The following is a 21,644-nucleotide window of genomic DNA, read 5'->3' on the forward strand; positions in this document are numbered from 1 at the left end:
TGCTAATCAATGCTTTGCCTTGGCTTTCTGCTCTGTGTTGTCTTGGTGTTTGCGTCTTACCTTTATGTCTGTGCTATTTGTTCCCTTCCCTGTTCTCTAATCCTGCCCTTCCCCACCTGCCCCTGTTCCTCTCATTGTTCTCACTGACCCATCAATCAACCAACAACGCCCCCCCTTCGTCGTGGTGATCTGCCCTGCTCTGATTGGTGGCTTCGTTGCTTGGGTGGCTGTGTGTTATGATGGACCAGTTCACCCAAGTATGGCCTTCTTGCTGACAGGTATCATTTCTGTGAGAAGTGTTTCACAGAGATCCAGGGGGAGAATGTTACCCTGGGTGACGACCCTTCACAACCCCAGACGTAAGTATTATCCTGTCATTTTTCTCAGGGGCCACCCTTAATTTTTTTTTTCCTGTCCATGGGTAAAAGGGAAGTACCACTGCTGTTTTGACTTGTGTGTAGTGTATTTTTTCATTAACTGTGCTCACATTCCTACTTTAACATGCAGTTTTGGCTGAATACCAGTGCCACTTTCCCGTCTTCCCTCCATTCAGACTGATACTCTAGTCCCCATCATGCAGTTCACTGGTTTCTTTTGACCTAGCTTTGACCCTTTTTTTTTTTTTTTTTTTTTTTTTGGTATTTTTCTGAAGCTGGAAACGGGGAGGCAGGCAGACAGACTCCCGTGTGCGCCCGACTGGGATCTACCCGGCATGCCCACCAGGGGGCGATGCTCTGCCCATCTAGGGCGTCGGTCTGTTGAAACCAGAGCCATTCTAGCACCTGAGGCAGCAGAGGCCACAGAGCCATCCTCAGCGCCTGGGCCAACTTTGCTCCAGTGGAGCCTTGGCTGCGGGAGGGGAAGAGAGAGACAGAGAGGAAGGTGCGGCGGAGGGGTGGAGAAGCAGATGGGCGCTTCTCCTGTGTGCCCTGGCCGGGAATCGAGCCCAGGACTCCTGCACGCCAGGCCAACGCTCTACCACTGAGCCAACCGGCCAGGGCCCTTTCACCCTTTTTAAAAAACACTTAGCTTCTACTAGTGGCTGTCACCCTCCATTTTTGGTAATTATAAATCTTCAGTTACACCTAAGAAACCAGGTAACATTATTCATAGAACTTGCAGTAGCAAAAAATGAGTGGTACATACCTTCCTCCATCCCTTAGGGTGTGAGGCTAATAGAACATGGACAGTGAGCTCCCAGAGTGTGTATGTGTCCTTCCTTGCCGGAGGCTTGACTCTTGCTCACTAGGTCCAATGCAGACCGGCCTGAGTTGGCTCCTTCATTCCTTCACTGAGTACACTTTTCCTCCTGGTGCCTGTCCTCTGATGGAGTTGTCGTTGAGTGGTCAGATGTCCAGAATGTGGCAAGGAAAAGCAAATCCACAAATTGGGTGGTCAGCTTATTTATATGCTTGAGATGCCTTCCTAGCCACCATGTCTGCCCAGGACCACCAGTGTTCTGCAGTTCCATTTTCTCCAGATTCTGCCTTGATTCCTACTGCATTGGGTAATCTGCTGGTGATGTCCTCCCACAGGCTACAGGGCTTCCCACTGAGGCAGTTTTCATCAGTGTAGGACACTGATTCTGCAACTCAAGGTTCCTTTATTCAAATGCAAAACAAACCATAGCCACTTATAAGACATGTAGACCAAAATGACAGATATTGTACCTGTTCGATTTATTTTTATATCCCTTGTCATCTTAGTCTTCTGGTTCTATTCCACGATTAATAATTGGATTGTATAATTCTGTGAATCAGAAGTAATTTACATATACACTGATCATAACAAAAGGACCATAAAAACCAAATACCCAGCTCTTTAAGAGTAAAATATCCCCAAGTAGATGCTGACTTTGTGTCATTGAGTAAATAATATAATTAAAAGAATTGGTTATGGCCATCTGAAACCTATATAATTATATTAACCAGTATCACTCCAAAATATCAATTAAAAATAAAAGAACTGGTTACACCAATATTAATTAAATTCAGTAGCCACTCGCCAGATAGATGTGATTGAAAATTAATATGCTTGAACTTCAGCAGAACTTTGTCATCGTATTTTGACTAGTCAAATCTTGTAATCAGTGCTGATGATAGTTGGGAGGAGATGTTCTTTAAAAAGATAGAGAAAAATAAATGGTAGTACTTTTTGTCAAATTTTATATGTCCATTCCATCATTGCATCTACTTGAGATTTTAGCTGATGATTTACTTCTCATATAAAGAATTAGTTACAAAATAATATCCCAGAGACTATGAGTTATATTCAACAGATAAACTCAACAGTTAACTTTTTTTTCTTTTTTTCCTAACAAGGACAATTTCAAAGGATCAGTTTGAAAAGAAGAAAAATGATACCTTAGATCCTGAACCGTGAGTATCTAGCTGTTTGTTTCTTTCTGACTTTTAGACCAGTTACTGAATTTTAACCATGATAAGATTAGGTGGATATTTGGTTCTATTAGAACTTCTCCAATAACTTGGTCATTGGTATTTTTAAGAATTCATTTAGTGTAAATCTTTGGAAACCAAAGTAAGACTATTTGGTGGAGTAGTGCTAGTATCATTTAAAGGGAAATTTCAAAAAGAAAACCTCTTAGAAACCACTTTCTAAAAGTAAATAATGGGGGGCTAGGGTATGTTCTTGCCACTGTCTTTGGTATGGTATATTTTCAAAGGCCATTGTCAAATATTTGCCTTTTCTCTAGTGCTTGGTGAGAATGCTGTGTTGGCAAAGTTTGCTTTGTGTTGGGGACCTAAAGAGACTTCAGATGTCCTTCAGTGTAACCCTTTCAGGCCCCTGGAGCCTAGTCTTGAGAGCACCCAGTGTTCTGTCACTCTGGTGAATGCCCTTTCCGAGCTGCATGGTGAGCACAGGCTCCAGCGTATTCATGTTAGGAAACGTGGCTATGGCACATCTAGAGCTGAGAAACAGGTCCTCCCCTCTCTTGGCCTTAACCCGCTAGCTCTAGGGAGGCCGACTCCTGCAGTGGAAGACACACTTTCCACCCAGCCCTCAGCTAGAAACCAACTTGACTGTTGGGAGCTTGCTTAGTCTCTCCTCCTAGCGGTGCTCAGGCTGCGTACATGCTGACTGCAGGAGCTCCAGCCTGGGCAGAGTGCCTGGTGCCTGAGGATGTGCCTCCTCAGATCTGGAAAGACCAGTGAATTATTTGTCCTGATTGGCCATTTCCCTGTTCACATTATGTCCTCCCCTGCCATTTTTCAATTTCACTACGTTATACATATTCATTTTTTTTATTTCAAAATATATACATTACATTGGGATACTCGGTGCTAAGCATTGGGCAACACACGGATGAATCAAAGTTGAGGGGGTCCTCTGTCCTTTAGTACAAGAGGGAGCTGGGTCATAGCACAGACAGCCAGAGGCAGTAAGATGGTTCAGAGGTGAGGAGCCCTGTCCGAGGGCATGGTGGCATCCCGGAGAAGGTGACGGTCATCTAGAAACAGGTGTTGGGGAAGAATATTCCAGACACAGGTGTTTAACAGACACTCCTGGTAAGATCAAGTGGTTGGTAGGTAGGGGTGTAGATGGAGCTCTGTGAGATGCAGAGACGAGGTGTGAGGTGCAGGCCCCCTTACACTGCTCTTTGACATGTAGATTTCCTCCTTGATGTTCTGGGGAGGTTTGGAGGGACACCATTGACTTCTGTCAATGCGAGGTGGCTTCACTGTAGAGGAGGACTTTGCTCCCTAATGGGGAAACTAATAAGGAGACTCAGGAGCAGCTCAGGCAGGACGTGGAAGGCTGACCTGAACAACAGCCTTCTTCCAGCCTTCTGATGGAAGAGACCACACTGGGGTGAGGAGGAGAGGGCTGGTCTAGGTAGTGGCTTAGGCAGCTGCATGAACAAAAACGGAGGAAGGGGGGGAGCCAACCAATTGGTCAACAGTAGTTAGAAGGGGAGAGAGTTTGAAATTCAAATTGATAGAATGGGTTCTAAAACATATATCCTATTTTTTGACATTCCTTTTCAAACGGGGGAACGGGTGAGAATGGGGTGCCCTTGAGCAGGCACAGAAACTGTGAGGGAGTTATTGCCAACTGACCTTTTAAATTCTTAACCCAGGGATGAGTTCACCTGCTGAAACTTCGGCTAAGGAGCTGGTTGGGGGTGACGGAGCACTTGAGGAGGGAGGGAAGGTTCGGAACAGTCACCTCAAGAACGGGAAGGGGGTGAGCACAGTGCAGGATTGCCAGAGAAGACTCAGGACAGCCGGTTACTAGTGCTGCTGTTTGGCAGTTTTGTATGTGTGTCCTTTTTCCTCCAGTAGAACAGGCACAGAGAAGCTGGGTTAGGCTTGCTCTGTGGTTGAAGCCTTGCTGAGCAAGGACCGTGGAAAGATCAAGGGCTCGATAGACAGTAGCAAGACCCCGTGTGTCAGGATACAGGGCTCAGCATCCAGGCTCATTGGAAGAGCCTGAGCCTAAGAAAGTTTGGAGAAAATGTGGTGCTTCTTGCCCATTAAGCCAGCTAAACGTAAGTTGTGGTGATGTTAAGGGAGGAGCTGAAAAAATAGGTTTTAACCTTCAGGTACGTTGGTGACTGAGATTTCCAGGTGAGTGTGGGTAGGGGCTACAGTTGAGGGCAAGCAGCTCAGTGTGCGTCCCCTTGCTCTCCAGTGTCCACTTGCCACAGGGACTGTCATTTACCAGTAAGCTTGGGCCTTCCCCCATTGTGACTGACTCTAAGAGGATACTTCCTGTGCCTAGACCTAGGTATAAGTGTTTATAACACTGAGCGTGTTATCTATTTAAGTCAGTTTAGGTATGTGTAGTTACCTAGAGCAGTGGTCCCGAACCCCCAGGCTGCACACCAGTACCGGTCCGTGGGCCATTTGGTACTGGTCCGCAGAGAAAGAATAAATAATTTACATTATTTTCATCTTATTTATATAAGTCTGAACAATGTTTTATTTTTTTTTAATGACCAGATTCGCTCTGTTACATTCGTCTAAGACTCACTCTTGATGCTTGTCTCGGTCACGTGATACATTTATCCATCCCACCCTAAAGGCCGATCCGTGAAAATATTTTCTGACATTAAACCAGTCCGTGGCCCAAAAAAGGTTGGGGACCACTGACCTAGAGCAAGTATTGGTCTTAAAGTTGTGTAGTAATGTCAGAAATACTGGGCCATAAAATGTGCCTTTATCATTAGCACTTTTTAAAGGCACAGTTGCATTCCTGGTCACAAAGGAGATTAGGAAGAAAGAGATGTTGTGAACACAGTACACAGGCTCCTGCAGACCACTGACTCCGTTGTGTGGTTCTGTGTGCATTCCATTGTGCTTTTTTTTTGTCTTGTAGTTTTGTTGATTGCAAGGAGTGTGGCCGGAAGATGCATCAGATTTGTGTTTTACACTATGATATCATTTGGCCGTCAGGGTGAGTAATTTCCTGTGACCCTGGGAAAGGGAGAGCAGTTGTGCACGGAGCGGAGGGAACGGTGCCTGCTGCTGCTGCTGCTGCTGCTGCACTTCCTTCATTGCTGTCAGCAAGAAGTCAGCAATTAAGATAGATGGCAGTTCTAAATGTTAAGTTCTAAGTGTTTGCCTGCTTTAGGAAATGTAGAATCAAAGCAGTCTGCCTCTTCACTTTTGTGTAATGATGCGATTTAAACTGCTAACAAAGTATTTTAATGCTGCATTTCACTGCTTTGGCAGCGTACACTGTTTTATAGAATCTGATCACACCCATTATGTTTTTCAGTTTTGTATGTGACAACTGCTTGAAAAAAACTGGCAGAACTCGAAAAGAAAACAAATTCAGTGCTAAGAGTAAGTAGTCGAAGGATTTCTGGTTCCTGGTCTGTATACTGTAGAAACTTGTATAATTATCCCAGTTTTTCTTTGGTTTCTCTCAACATGTCACTTTGGAACTCACTTGTCCACTGTTTTTATCTGATTGTGTTTTTCTAATATTTTGTATTTTTCTTGTTTTCCCCATAAAGAGAATCATTTAACCTGATCATTATATAAAAGCCAGCTTTATGATCAATCCATGCTTTAGATGAAAGTTGAGAAAGCTTAGCTATATAGTAAACTTTATAAATTATGAAAGGAAATTTGTCAACAGATCCTTCTCAAGTAGCTTATTAGAATTAAGAGCTCTCCAAAAACACGCACCACTGCTGATGTTTGGTTTGTCTGAGCAACACACTCAGCCCTGAGCTCATGTGTGGGCAGCCACCTGCCCATCACTAGGTGTGGACTCTGCTGTTGTGAGGACTGACTCTCTCAGGTTCCACGGGATAGGTCACAATCCACCCAGGATTGGTAGGATCCTGATCTGCACAAAGACTTGAGAATGTCATCGCTGCATGTAGAGTGGCTGCTGGTATCTCTTTTCAATAGCAATCTGTTGTTACTAAAAGTAACTTTCCATAGGCAGTCCTAATATTTTATAGATATCTTCTCTTTTCTAGAGTGAGAGATAGGACAGACAGGAAGGGAGAGAGATGAGAAGCATCAACTTGTTGTTGCAGCACTTTAGGTGTTCATTGATTGCTTTCTCATATGTGCCTTGACCAGGATATTCCAGCTGAGCCAATAACCCCATGCTCAAGCCAGATGAGCCCGTGCTCAAGCTGGCAACCTTAGGTTTTGAACCTGGGTTCTTAACGTCCCAGGTCAATGCTCTATTCACTGCGCCACCACCTGGTCAGGCGGTGTCATTCTTTTCAAAGTGTATGAGATGTAACCTCTATCACTTGGCTCTCAAGTAATGGGGGCTGCCTTCCACAGCAAGGTGTCTGCCCACTGTCCTTTTGCTGAGTTAACAGCAAACCTAAGTAGGAAAGGCACCTGCAGCAGTACCTTAAAGTACACTTGTTCAATGTTCCCTACAGTTGTCACCTTTCTCCAGCAGGGCCGGTGATTAGCACACTGCTTAGGGTGTCCACAAGAAGAGCCAGGCCATCTGAGGTGTTGGAAGTAGAAGAAAGATGGGATGGAGGGAGAGGTCACACGCTGGGGGAAGGAGCATAGGTGAAGCAGGGAAGGAGGAGGCCACTCTAGGCTTCCAAGTCAGTGTCAATTCAAGTTCCAACTCTGTAGTGTCTAAAATTCACAGTTATCCTATAACTTAAGCTCTCATGTAAAACATTTTGAAATTGATGATTTTACTTTACTGTAATATTTCTCTTTAAACATTTTTTTTATTTTTATTTATTTATTTTTTACAGAGACAGAGAGTGAGTCAGAGAGGGATAGACAGGGACAGACAGGAACGGAGAGAGATGAGAAGCATCAATCATTAGTTTTCATTGCGCCTTGCAACACCTTAGTTGTTCATTGATTGCTTTCTCATGTCCCATGTCTTGACCACGGGCCTTCAGCAGACCAAGTGACCCCTTGCTTGAGCCAGCGACCTTGGGTTAAAGCTGGTGAGCTTTTGCTCAAACCAGATGAGCCCGCGCTCAAGCTGGCGACCTCGGGGTCTCGAACCCGGGTCCTCTGCATCCCAGTCCGATGCTTTATCCACTGCGCCACCGCCTGGTCAGGCATAATATTTCTCTTTAGATTAGAGTTTCTCAGCTGAGCCACTATTGACATTCATGAACAGATCATTCTTTGTTATGGTGACTCTCCTGTGGTTTGTAGAATTTTAGCATCCCTGGCCACAGCTCACTAAATATCAATAGCACTACTCCCACCCTCACTATCATGCGTGCTGATCAGAAATGTCTCCAGCCTGACCAGGCGGTGGCGCAGTGGATAGAGCATTGGACTGGGATGCAGAAGACCCAGGTTCGAGACCCCGAGGTTGCCAGATTGAGCACGGGCTCATCTGGTTTGAGCAAAAAAGCCCACCAGCTTGAACCCAGGGTTGCTGGTTCCAGCAGGGGGTTACTCAGTCTGCTGAAGGCCCGCGGTCAAGGCACATATGAGAAAGCAATCAATGAACAACTAAGGTGTTGCATCGCGCAATGAAAAACTAATGACTGATGCTTCTCATCTCTCTCCGTTCCTGTCTGTCTGTCCCTGTCTATCCCTCTCTCTCTCTCTGAAAAAAAAAAAAAGAAATGTCTCCAGACCTTGCCAGATGTGTCCTGTGGGGCACAGTTGCCCCTAGGTGAGAACCCCTACTTGATAGAGTTCGTTCTCAGTGAGATCACTAAAGCAGTCAGCAACTTAGAAACACTTGCTAGGTCAGAGCTTTGATGATTATACTAAATTGCCAGGAAAGGTAGGCCTCATGAGAAGAGCAGTTTCAGCTAGAAGGCATAAGAGTGGGGTTGGGGCCTGACCAGGCGGTGGCGCAGTGGATAGAGTGTTGGACTGGGATGCGGAAGGACCCAGGTTCGAGACCCCAAGGTCACCAGCTTGAGCGCGGGCTCATCTGGTTTGAGCAAAAAGCTCACCAGCTTGGACCCAAGGTCGCTGGCTTGAGCAAGGGGTTACTTGGTCTGCTGAAGGCCTGCGGTCAAGGCACATAATGAGAAAGCAATCAATTAACAACTAAGAAGTCACAACAAAAAACTAATGATTGATGCTTCTCATCTCTCTCCGTTTCTTTCTGTCTGTCCCTATCTATCTCTGCCTCTGTAAAAAAAAAAAAAAAAGCCTGGCCTGTGGTGGCGCAGTGGACAAAGCGTCGACCTGGAAATGCTGAGGTCGCCGGTTCGAAACCCTGGGCTTGCCTGGTCAAGGCACATATGGGAGTTGATGATTCCAGCTCCTCCCTCTCTCCTTTCTCTCTTTCTCTCTCTCTTTCTCTTCCTCTCCTCTCTAAAATGAATAATAAATAAATAAATTTTAAAAAAATAAATAAAATAAAAGAGTGGGGTTGGGGTCACAGAAGAGCTCAAGAGCTGGCCTGGCTCCCACTCTAACCCAGTTTCAGAGAATAGTGGAGAAAGATACATGGACCTTTGGTACATGGTATTTAGGCTTTAAGATCTAGAACATTTGCTTACAGAAAAAGACCTTAGAAGTCTAGTGTCACCCCTTCTTTGTTGGTTTAAATCAGTGGTTCTCAACCTTTCTAATACCGTGACCCCGCAGTACAGTTCCTCATATTGCGGTGACCCCAAACCAAAAAATAATTTTGGTGGCTACTTCATAACTGTAATTTTGCTACAGTTATGATTCGGAATGTAAATACCTCATATGCATTATGTATTTTCTGATGGCTTTAGGCGACCCCACCGGGGTCGCGACCCACAGGTTGAGAACTGCTGGTTTAAATAGTCCTTGTAAATGACTACAGATCACAACAGAAAGGTGTTCCTCATATTTTACTGAGTATTGGAAATGTCTTCCAGCTTCTAGTCAGTGAATATGGTTACAACTGACCAGCCCTGTCTTACAACACACACACAGCTCATCTTCAGATGGTTAAAGAGAGAAAGAAAACAATGCAGGTTCAGTCACGGTCACAGAGTATTTCTGTGTTGGCTTATAAAGAGCAGTGTTTTTTTGTTTGTTTTTAAGAGAGAGAGGCAGAAAGATTGGCAGAAAGGGAGAAGGAGGGAGTGAGAAAGAGGAGAGAAGCATCAATTTGTAGTTGCATCACCTTGGTTGTTCATTGATTGCTTCTCATATGTGCCTTGCCTGGCAGACTCAAGCTGATTCAGTCACTCTTTGCTCAAGCCAGCAATCTTTTGGCTCAAACCAGCAGCCCCAGGGTTATGTCAATGGTCCCACACTCAAGCCGGCAAGCCTGTGTTCAAACCAGCGACCTTGGGTTTTTGAACCTGGGACCTCAGCGTTCTAAGTCACACTCTATCCACTGTGTCACGGCTTGTCAGATTAAAAAATGCATATCTAAAAAAAATAATAAAGCTCTGGCCGGTTAGCTCGTGGATAGAGCGTCAGCCCAGCATATAGACATCCTGGGTTCAATCCCCAGACAGGACACATGAGAAGCAACCATCTCTCCCTCTCTCTTCCCCTCCTGCAGACAGTGGCTTGAGTGGTTCAAGTGTCGGCCCTGGGCACTAAACCGTTCAGCTTGGCTAGTCTGAGTGAGTCAGCCTCAGGCACTCAAAATAGATTGGTTGATTTGAGCATTTGGTTCCAGACGGGGTTGCTAGGTGGATCTGTGAGAATCTGTCTCACTATATCCTCTCACTTAAAAAAGAAAAAAGAAAAAGAACCCAGAGTGAGGAATGGGCTAAAGGAAAAGAACCCAGAGTGAGGAATGGGCTAAAGGATTTGATCACATACAGAGAAATACCCCCCCCCCATCTCACATTGAGGACAGAAATGTACATTGACTGCCCAGGGTGCAAGGTATAATTTTAAATGTTCATTTTAGACTGGGCAGTTTCATTGTTCCTGTTGCTTACAAAGATATTAGCACATATAGGCAGTACAGGACACCATTTAGTGTAGCATGGTGAAGGGTGGTGGAAAGTGAAAACAAGTAGCTAAATCAAAGGATGTGGCCACTGTGCCAAAAATTGGGAAGCAGTTTAAGAATGAGGCAGAAGGCTGACCTGTAGTGGCGCAGTGGGATAAAGCGTCAACCTGGAACACTGAGGTTGCCAGTTCGAAACCCTGGGCTTGCCTGGTCAAGGCACATATGGGAGTTGATGCTTCCTGCTCCTCCCCCTTCTCTCTCTCTCTCTTTCTCTTTTTCCCTCTCTCCCTCTCTCTCTCTTCTCTCTGAAAAAACAAATTGAATAAAGTCTTTTAAAAACTTGTTTAAAAAAAAAGGAATGAAGCAGCAGAAGAGTGTACACTGACTGCAACGATGCATAAACATAGAGACCTGAAATACACCTCCCCGTGTGTATCACCCAGATGAGAATAGCCCTGCTTTCCCCCAGGAGAAACTGCCTCCGCACTGTTTGCATCTCTGAGCTCTGCTCTCCACATGTTCACTGCACCTTCCTGTGTTAGTACCTGTGCTCTTCTCGTGGGGAGTAGCTCTTTGCCCTCTTTTATGTTTTTACAGTGCTCAGCTTGGTGCTTATAACAAGATTATCATAAATTGTCTCATTTAAATACCTTTTTTTTTTAGTGCAGGTAACTCAGGTGATTTGAAGAAAAAAAATAAAGACCTAATTTTAAAGGCCCTTGCTTTACTATTTGAAGGTCATAGTGTATGGAGTCATATTTTCACAAGGAAAGGGGGATTCCCGCACTATAGTTAGTGGCCCTTCTTTGTCCTCCCTTCTGGGTTGGAAGCCACCTCTTGAGGAAACAAAGGGTACTCAGCAGCAGCATGGAGGGGTAATGGGGCAACACAGACAAGAACATGAAACTTGTCCTCAGAGGCTGCACAGAGAAGAGAGGAGGTGGCCTGCAAGTCCCTTGCAACTAATGCTGCCTTTCTCAGGATAGCTATCTCAGCCATGGGGCACAAGGAATATAAGGGGTCTCGGGCGTGACCACACAGCTGTGCACAGGGTACATCTTTCATCAGCATGTGGAACAGATCACCAATCCAGTCCCCCTCACTCGATAGCTTTCAAGTTTTTATTTACCTGTCGGATTTTTATTTCCTTGCCATTGTGGGGGGTTTTTTTTTTAAACCTCTTTTCTTGAGGTATAACTTATCTGTCAAAAGAACACCATTGCTGTTAAAATGACAGAAAAATGGAATTAAGAAAGTTAGTCTAGGCCCTGGCTGGTTGGCACAGTGGTAGAGCATCAGCCTGGTGTGCGGAAGTCCCGGGTTCGATTCCCAGCCAGGGCACACAGGAGAAGCGCCCATCTGCTTCTCTACCCCTCCCCCTCCCTTCTCCTTCCTCTCTGTCTCTCTCTTCCCCTCCCGCAGCCAAGGCTCCATTGGAGCAAAGATGGCCCGGGCACTGGGGATGGCTCCATGGCCTCTGCCTCAGGCGCTAGAATGGCTCTGGTCACAACAGAGCGTTGCCCTGGATAGGCAGAGCATCGCCTCCTGGTGGGCATGCCGGGTGGATCCCGGTCGGGCGCATGCGGAAGTCTGACTGCCTCCCCGTTTCCAGCTTCAGAAAAATACAAAAAAAAAAAGAAAGTCTAAATTTTCCACGTAATTTTTTTTTTTTTAACTGGGCCTCTCTTTGCTATCTTAGTGGATAGAGCATCAGCCTGGCGTATGGATGCCCCGGTTCGACCATCTGCTTCTCTCCCCAACCTCTTCCCTTTCTCTCTCTCTTCCCCTCCAGTAGCCAGTGACTCGATTGGTTCAAGAATTGGCCCTAGCCTGACCTGTAGTGGCGCAGTGGATAAAGCGTCTACCTGGAAATGCTAAAGTCGCTGGTTTGAAACCCTGGGCTTGCCTGGTCAAGGCACATATGGGAGTTGATGCTTCCTGCTCCTCCCCCCTTCTCTCTCTCTCTTCTGTCTCTCCCTCTCCTCTCTAAAATGAATAAATAAAAAAAAATAAAAAATAAAAAAAGAATTGGCCCTGGGCGCTGAGGATAGCTCAGTTACTCTGAACACATCAACCTCAGGCACTAAAAGTAGCTTGGTACTCAAGCATTGACCCAATATGGGGTTGCCAGGTAGATCCTGGCCAGGGTGCATGTGGGAGTCTGACTCACTATTTCCCCTCCTCTCACTTAAAAAAATAAAATAAAATAAAAAATGATGGGGTAGCAGGTAAACACACAGTGTGGTGTACAGAGATGTATCATAGAATTGGTAACCTGGAACCTGTATAATCATGTTAATCAATGTTCCCCAATAAAATCCTATTTAAAAACTTTTTAAATTAAGTAAATTTACAGATTTTTATTACTGATTTTAGAGAGGAAGGAAGGGAGGGAGAGAGAAACATTGATTTGTTGTTCCACTTACTTATGCATTCTTTGGTTGATTCTTGTGTGTGCCCTGATCAGGGATCAAACCGACAGCCTTGGCATGTTGGAATGACGCTCTAACCATCTGAGCTACCTGGCTAGGTCCCCGTGTATTTCTTGACCTCAGTAATGAATCTTCTAAAAATCCCAAAGAGCTTTTTAAAATATTTCTCATTAATGTTGTAAATATTTTTGAAGTTAATATAAAGAAGAAAACGTGCCCTGGCTGGATAGCTCAGTTGAGTCAGATTCAAGTCCACCTTTGTGACTGTTCTTGCCCCTTAATGGTTCAAAAAAGGTGGAAATATTTGGGCACTTGATGGCACTTTTCAGATGTGGGGTGCCTGAGGTTCCAAAGTACTGTTTTTTCTCATAAAACATTCACCTCATAGGACAGACTAGATAGATCCCTTCTGGACTTAGAGAACATTAATTCTTAAGATATATCAAACTCTCCTGAAAGAAGGTGGAGTTTGTGGCCTCAGTTGCCTCCTCCCTGGCCTTTCCGAGGCCCTCTCACTTGCTTGTTTTAAACTTTCCAGGACTACAGACCACTCGATTGGGAAACCATTTGGAAGACCGAGTCAACAAGTTTTTGCGGCGACAGAATCATCCTGAAGCTGGGGAGGTCTTTGTCCGAGTGGTGGCCAGTTCAGACAAGACTGTGGAGGTCAAGCCCGGGATGAAGTCACGGTTTGTGTGCATTCATTGTACCATTTCTAAAACAGAACTGTTCCAGTGCTTACCCACCTGGTTAATAAAAGCCCCGCTATCTGGCAAGATTTTTTACATAATTTAAATACTTTTCAGCATTTGGTATACAGCAAATTCTCACTATCTCAAATTCATTAGCAGAGGTAAAATTCTGGCCAAGCAAAATAGTGTCACAAAGAAAGGTGTCGCATCTCCAAGCTGCCCAGGCCAGTGGGAAGAGCTCTGGGCTAGTTTCAGAAGAGGCGACTGGCCATTATCTGCTCTGCCCTGAGCAGGCTTGAGCAGCAAATCTAGAATATAAAGCACCTATAAACAATGGTACGTGTGAACATCAGATTCTGACTTCTCTTTCAGGTTTGTGGATGCTGGGGAAATGTCTGAATCTTTCCCGTATCGAACCAAAGCTCTCTTTGCTTTTGAGGAAATTGACGGAGTGGATGTGTGCTTCTTTGGGATGCATGTCCAAGAGTATGGCTCTGACTGCCCCCCTCCAAACACAAGGTGCGTCCTCTGCCTGCTTTCAGAAGGTGTCATGCTGCTACAGTGGACTAAGGCTATGTGTCCTAGAAAACTTAGATGAGTTAGAGCTGGGTTTAAATTAAATAACCCGTGCCTGATTAACCAGACTAGTTATTTTAGGTTCTCTTTAAGCCGGTGGGAAGTGAAGGGTTTCTATGCCTGTTTCAAGCATGTTTTGTGTTTTGAGTACTCATGGCTCCTGGTTCTGGTCTTGCTGTTGTCCCTGTCTTACCTGTGGCAGGTAGACCCACAGAGAATGGGGTGGGGGCATGCCATGAGCCTGGACATTCTCTGATACACCAGGAAAAATGGAAGTACTTCTGAGAAGAGTTCTTTCATGTTCATTCTAGAATCTGGGTGAGCGGGAATTGAAAATGGCTTTTCTTTAGTTTGCCCTGATCTTTCAGTGGTTCTCCATGGTGATGATGCCACTGCTTCTCAGTTTGGTGATGGAATTGGATTCTCTTTTACTGATTGGCAGCAGCAGTTGCTGGTGGGAGCTTTCTTACGTCCTGTTTGTGGCCTATGTAAATGCTATCAAAACAATTTATTTCTGTACTTTTTTTTTTATGGTGTTTGCTTTCAAGTTTGGGGGATATCCTGAACTTTCAATTAATTTCTCTCCCCTGCCAGGCGTGTATACATATCTTATCTGGACAGTATTCATTTCTTCCGGCCCCGATGCCTTCGGACAGCTGTTTACCATGAGATCCTTATTGGCTATTTAGAATATGTGAAGAAATTGGGGTGAGTTTCATTCAGTGTATCCAGAACTAATAAAAATTCCATTTTTTGGCCCTGACCGGCTGGCTCAGTGGTAGAGTGTCAGCCTGGCGTGCAGGAGTCCTGGGTTTGATCCCCGACCAGGGCACACAGGAGAAGCGCCCATCTGCTTCTCCACCCCTCCCCCTCTCCTTCCTCTCTGTCTCTCTCTTCCCCTCCCGCAGCCAAGGCTCCATTGGAGCAAAGTTGGCCCGGGCGCTGAGGATGGCTCTATGGCCTCTGCCTCAGGCACTAGAATGGCTCTGGTTACAATAGAGCAATGCCCCAGATGGGCAGAGCATCGCCCCCTGGTGGGCGTGCCGGGTGGATTCCTATCGGGCACATGCGGGAGTCTGCCTGACTGCCTCCCCGTTTCCAACTTCAGAAAAATACAAAAAATAAACAAAAAACATTCTTTAAATTTTCACTGTGTATATATATATACAGTGAAATATATATATATATATATATATTTTAATTTATTGATTTGAGAGAGAAAAAGACATCAATTTGTTGTTCCACTTGGTTGTGCATTCATTAGTTGAATCTTGTATGTGCCTGATTGGGAATTGAACCCGCAACGTTGATGTGTTGGCACTATGCTCTAACCAACTGAGCTATCCAGCCAAGGCTCACTATATATTTATTTGGTGAAATAATGAGTGTTTACATTTTGTGTGTTTTTATTTTAACATCCTTAGCTGAATTCCAAAGTCTCCAGAGCTCTCCAGGTGCTTTCGGGGCTTCTCAGCTGAGTGCATGCGCTTTTCCTGCCTTTTGCGTTATTTTTATTATATTTTATTCTGGTCTCTTTTTAAAAAACAAGATGTATTGAAGCATATCATAAAATTCACCTGTTTCAGGTGTGCACTTCACTGACTTTTAGTAGCTTCACAGCGTGGTATAGCCATCATTAGAAATCAGTCTCTTCCCCCAGTGAGGTCTCTGTGCCTGTTTGCTGTTGTTCCCTGTTCCACCTCTGTCCCCAGTGACCACTAATCTACTTTCTGTCCCCAGTAATTTGCCTTTCCTGGATGTTTTGTATGAATGGAATCCTACATGATATGGTGTCTTGCATTGGATTTCTTTTTCCATCTCTATTTTGATGTTCTAGATCTTTAATATTCCTTTGCCAAATTTGAAAAAGTTAGAGGTATTTGACTGAAGTGTCTTAAGCAGAATGAATAAAATTTATTTTAACTTTAACCTTTGGAGGGAAATACCCAGCTGCCTTTCCTATGTGCAAAAGAAAGTAGGTAGCATGTTCAGTGCATCCCTGCTTAGAAATCATTTAAAAACTTGTTTTCCATTGATTTGAAGGGGGTGGGGGAAGAGAAAGAAAAGCATCAACTCGTTTCACTTAGTTCCATTTTAGTTGTGCACTCATTGGTTGCTTCTTATACGTACCCTGACTGGGGATTGAACCCACAACCTCAGTGCGCAGGGACCACACTCTACCCACTGAGACATCTGGCTGGGGCTATAGAAGCCATTGATAACACCTGATGAGTCACTGTCTTCCCAGGCTTTCTCCTGTGCTCGCAAGTTCTTTTGCAGCCTAAGCCCTGGCCCAAGCGTGCACACTTTTGAGAAGGAAACATCTTAGGGCTGACTTCTAGGCGTACATTTGCACACTTGAGATTTCTGCCTTACCCATGCATCCCTCACTCCCAGCGCACTGGTTTGGAAATACTGGAAGCGACTTATACATTCTGCCACAGCATTGTGGTTCTTTGCTTTCTCTTTTCTTTATAGTTATTTCTATCCTTGCGTTGGTCCCTGTTCCTCAGCTGTGGGCGCCCTGCCAGGGAGCCTCCCTAAAAAGCAGGGATAGTTTTGCTCAGCACACTTATCTGAATTGTGTGTGTGTCCTGCCAGGTATGTGACAGGACACATCTGGGCCTGTCCCCCAAGTGAGGGAGACGACTACATCTTCCATTGCCACCCGCCTGATCAAAAAATCCCCAAACCAAAGCGCCTGCAGGAGTGGTACAAGAAGATGCTGGACAAGGCTTTTGCAGAACGGATCATCCATGACTACAAGGTACCAGTGCTTGCCGATGGAGGGCAGGAGGTAGCTTTGTCACCGCTGAGCTTAACATCTTTATGTGCCTTCTCACACTCATGTATGTTAGAATTGAATTCACTTAGGATTAGAAAGCAAAAAATAAAGTGTAAAGTAAAATATTTTTAAAAATCGCCCTGGCCGGTTGGCTCAGTGGTAGAGCGTCAGCCTGGTGTGCAGAAGTCCCGGGTTCGATTCCCGGCCAGGGCACACAGGGGAAGCGCCCATCTGCTTCTCCACCCCTCCCCCTCTCCTTCCTCCCTGTCTCTCTCTTCCCCTCCCGCAGCCGAGGTTCCATTGGAGCAAAGATGGCCCAGGCGCTGAGGATGACTCCTTGGCCTCTGCCCCAGGCGCTAGAGTGGCTCTGGTCGCAGCAGAGCATCGCCCCCTGGTGGGTGTGCCGGGTGGATCCCGGTCGGGCGCATGCGGGAGTCTGTCTGACTGTCTCTCCCCGTTTCCAGCTTCAGAAAAATACAAAAAAAAAAGTTTTAAAAATCTGCAGTCTATCAAGATTTTTAGTTGGCAGTGTGAAAGCAGTATTGTCATGTTGCCTGTTTAACTTGGCCGATCTTGGCCATTGTGCGCCATGGAAATACTCTTCAGTGTCATGGCCCCACACTCCTCGGGAGCTTTGCTTGGGCTCCCTTGTCTTACTGCTGTGCTTTGTTCATTCTCCAGGATATTTTCAAACAGGCCACTGAAGACAGGCTCACCAGTGCCAAGGAACTGCCCTATTTTGAGGGTGACTTCTGGCCCAACGTGTTGGAGGAGAGCATAAAGGAGCTGGAACAAGAAGAGGAGGAGAGGAAGAAGGAGGAGAGCACTGCAGCCAGTGAGACCACAGAGGTAAAGCCCCCATGTCCCCACTTCATGCCCTCCTGGGCGCCTGGTGGCCTAGACGGGCGCACTGAAGGCCGAGTACTGGCAGTTTGTAGGGTGAACTTGGCTGTTGAGTTCACAGGATGTGGTCGTCTTTGTCTGTGGTAGTATTTTCAGGCATAACCTCACCATGTTACCACACACATCAGGTCGGGCCGGGAGCACAGCCCACAGTGGTTACTGGGCAAGCTGAGATGTGCACTGTAGACACGGCACCTGATGGAGGGAGATGGGAGGCACTTGCTCCAGCGTCTGGGGGCAGGCCAGACAGGGAGGGCTAAACACAGGGAGATGAGAGGTGGGCGCCCTGCCAGGCAGAGACGGGGGCATCACAGTCAGAAACCAACCAATCGATCTGAGAGTACATACTGAACACACACATCACAGCTCTTCCTGCAGTGTCTGCACTCCCCCCAGTCCTGCTGTGCGCAGGCACAGGCAGGAGCAGCGCAGTGATAACTAAGGAAAACGCCCTTTCTGCCCTAAGGGCTGCATGTCCTAGTGGGAAAACAAGAAGAACACACACCCAGCACACTGATAGTGGTGGAAGCTGTGAACAGGAAGCACAGAAGAGGAGGAATGCGGACGCCCATGGTGGGTGGCACCTGTCTGGGCCAGAGGCATCTGAGCAGAGACCTGGAGAGGATCGAGGACAGGAGTTTCCAGCAGGAGGAGGAGAAACATAGGCTTCCGAGTTGTGAGCGGGGTGCTGTGCTTCAGGGTGTCTAAGACATGGTGCTTTCAGTTTGGCTTGAAGCTATAGAGGCCATGAGAAATATTCTGTGTATTTTGAGAGTAGCAAGCCCAGAATTTGGGGTGGATCTTTGTGGCATGTGAAGAAAATCCTGGGGGTGCCTGGCCTATGGTGGCGCAGTGGATAAAGCGTCGACCTGGAACACTGAGGTCATCAGTTCAAAACCCTAGGCTTGCCTGGTCAAGGCACATATGGGAGTTGATGCTTCCTTCTCTTACCCCCCTTCTCTCTCTCTCTCTCTCTCTCTCTCTCTCTCTCTCCCTCCCCCTTCTCTCTAAAATAAATAAAACCTTAAAAAAAAGGGGGAGCCTGACCTGTGGTGGCGCAGTGGATAAAGCGTCGACCTGGAACACTGAGGTCGCCGGTTCAAAACCCTGGAATTACCTGGTCAAGGCACATATGGGAGTTGATGCTTCCTGCTCCTCCCCTCCTCTCTCTCTCTCTCCTCCTTCTATCCTCTCTAAAATGAATAAATAAAGTCTTTTTTTAAAAAAAAAGGGAAAGAAAATCCTGAGTCAAGGCTGCCTGCTGTCTTTTGCTGCCTCTACTTGAGGGAGAGGGAGGGAGAGCATACTTAGGGGAAGAAAAGAACTGGCTCCAGACGTGTTAATTTGAGAGTTCTGTTAATATCCAGGAGGAGCTGTGCAAGCCGGGCCCTCACAGGTGTGCGCGGAGCTGGCCCGCGGAGCCAGCGGTCTGGAGTCTCGCTGTGGCTGCCCTGTGCTGGGCGGAGTGGGCTTCACCGGAAGGTCTTGTACTCGGCCAGCCTTTGAAGGGTAGTCCAGACTTTAGCAGAAATTCAGAGTTCTGATGGGAGAGACTAGAGCTGACCTGTGAAGCCAGAGGTTCTTCTGTTTCTACCACTGCCAGACAGCTCTGGATGGGAGGGGACCTTGGTCAGAATGTACATCCCAGGTGGTGGAGGGCTGTGGGAGGGTTATGGCCTGGGACAAGAGCTTATGTCCTCGTGAGGGAGATCCCATAGGGAGGGACTCTGGGCAGACTTGAGGGGGGAGGTGACACAGGCCTCAGCCATGCATCCTGTCCAAGGACAGCATGTCCTGGTGGTGGTGGGGCTGATAGATAGAAGTAGACATGGGTTAATGCCTGTGCTGCCCATTGCTGACCCTGAACTTGCATGTGGAGAGAGCAGGATATGGAGGTGAAGGACAGAGGCACTGTTCTCTGTGTCCAGTTCACATAACTAAGCGTTGGGGTTTTTATGGACAAAACTTGTGATGGAATGCTGCTTTGCCATTAGTGGTCTTCAGTGGAAACTGGGAATATACTTGGCATAATGGGAATGCAACCTCAACTCCTGTGTATAATCTCAGCTCTGAAGAAAAAGAAATTAATATGCACAGGTGCTATTGCTTTGTGGCAAAATTTTATTTGGCTATTTTCTCTAAATCGGGCAGTGAATCTACTTATTTTAGAACTTTTAAAGTAGGCTTTATATTTTAAAATAAATGCTTACAAAAAACCTGTGCAGAGCCTGACCTGTGGTGGCTCAGTGGATAAGGCGTCAACCTGGAAACACTGAGGTTGCCGGTTCAAAACCCTGGGCTTGCCTGGTCAAGGCACATATGGGAGTTGATGCTTCCAGCTCCTCCTCCCTTCTCTCTCTCTCTCTCCCTCTCTCTCCTCTCTCTCCTCTCTAAAAATGAATAAATAAATAAAAAATTAAAAAAAAAAGTTAAAAAAAAAACCTGTGCAGATGGTACAGAAGTGTTTCTAGTCCAGTATAGTTTCTTGTCCTGACATCTGAAATTGGTGTGCTGCATTGATACATCATTGTTAACCAGAGTCTGAAGTTCATTCAGTGTCCTTAGTTTTTACCAGTGTCTTTTTCTGATCTGGATCTGCGTTACATGCAGTTGTCAGGACTCTTCGTGCGTCTCTTGGCTCGCTCTCAGACATGCCTCAGTGGTGATGGTGGAGGTGGAGATGCAAGAGTGGGCCTGAGGTTCCCCTAGCCCAGTGGTCAGCAAACTCATTAGTCAGCAGAGCCAAATATCAACAGTACAGTGATTGAAATTTCTTTTGAGAGCCAAATTCTTAAAACTTAAACTATATAGGTAGGTACATTCCTCATTGAGGTAGCGCCCGCACATGGTATTCTGTGAAGAGCCACATTCAAGGGGCCAAAGAGAAAGAGCCACATGTGGCTCGCGGGCCGCAGTTTGCTGACCAAGGCCCTAGTGCAGGGGTCGGGAACCTTTTTTGGCTGAGAGAGCCATGAACGCCATGCCACGTATTTTAAAATGTAATTCCGTGAGAGCCATACAACGACCTGTGTACGTTATGCATTATCCAATAAAAATATGTTATTGTTTTGGAGGACAGCTGTGATTGGCTCCAGCCACCCGCAACCATGAACGTGTGCGGTAGGAAATGAATAGATTGTAATACATGAGAATGTTTTATATTTTTAATGTTATTTTTTTATTAAAGATTTGTCTGCAAGCCAGATGTAGCCATCAAAAGAGCCACATGTGGGTCATAAGCCATAGGTTCCCAACCCCTGCCCTAGAGTGACTCCTTTCAGCACCGAGTTTGTGGTGTGTGTGTTTGTGTATGTGTGTATGCGTGTGTCTTTCCCTCTACACACACATCCCTTTTCTCCCCCTCTCCCTCCCTTTACCTGCCCCTCTCCCCTCTCTCTTGTTAGAACTGAAGTTCTTTGGACCAAACCAAGTTAGTGTTCCCATCTTGAAACCTAAATGACTCAAGAGCCTGCGTTCTTCCCAGAGTAGGAGCATTTTAACTGAGCAGCAGAAGAATCCCTTAGACTTAAGCCCCAATTGCAGCTCTAATGGTGGGTTTCAGGCCTGAGTGGGCCTGGAGAATGGGAGCAGGGTCAGAGAAATGCTTGCCTTTGTGCGGCCTTGCTTGGGACCTGGAGCCACTTTCCAGCCTCTGCACCTATCCGTGTATCAGCTTCCTCATGAACACCTTCCCCCTGTCTGTGACACGTGGGGATGTTTAGTGCCTTTTAGACGGCAAATAATAAGCTACTGAGCCTGTGGGATATGTTGTGGAGCTGCGGGTATCCAGTAGAATGATGTGTAACTGAAAAACTGCTTCCTCTCCCTCAATTGTTAAATTCCAAACTAGCATCCAGGGTGTGTTCTTCCCTCCAGAGGTGACGTGATCTGTGGCCTTTGTGACGCAGACCACCCTTG

The 21,644-nt window shown here is 46.1% G+C and overlaps 1 protein-coding gene across 2 annotated transcripts in view; it reads left to right on the forward strand.

Annotated features, from left to right (window-relative positions):
- Nucleotides 1-21,644, forward strand: part of CREBBP (CREB binding protein) — a 159,694-nt gene that overhangs the window by 130,364 nt on the left and 7,686 nt on the right. For both annotated transcript variants that reach the window (XM_066275080.1, XM_066275081.1), the window contains 9 exons: nucleotides 279-359; nucleotides 2,322-2,378; nucleotides 5,341-5,418; nucleotides 5,743-5,810; nucleotides 13,309-13,459; nucleotides 13,835-13,981; nucleotides 14,633-14,746; nucleotides 16,640-16,805; nucleotides 17,505-17,672. In XM_066275080.1, coding sequence (XP_066131177.1) covers nucleotides 279-359; nucleotides 2,322-2,378; nucleotides 5,341-5,418; nucleotides 5,743-5,810; nucleotides 13,309-13,459; nucleotides 13,835-13,981; nucleotides 14,633-14,746; nucleotides 16,640-16,805; nucleotides 17,505-17,672 — 1,030 coding nt within the window. The remainder of the gene's footprint in view (nucleotides 1-278; nucleotides 360-2,321; nucleotides 2,379-5,340; nucleotides 5,419-5,742; nucleotides 5,811-13,308; nucleotides 13,460-13,834; nucleotides 13,982-14,632; nucleotides 14,747-16,639; nucleotides 16,806-17,504; nucleotides 17,673-21,644) is intronic.

This window comes from Saccopteryx bilineata, chromosome 4, assembly GCF_036850765.1.
Source record: "Saccopteryx bilineata isolate mSacBil1 chromosome 4, mSacBil1_pri_phased_curated, whole genome shotgun sequence".
Classification (NCBI taxonomy): Eukaryota; Metazoa; Chordata; class Mammalia; order Chiroptera; family Emballonuridae; genus Saccopteryx; species Saccopteryx bilineata.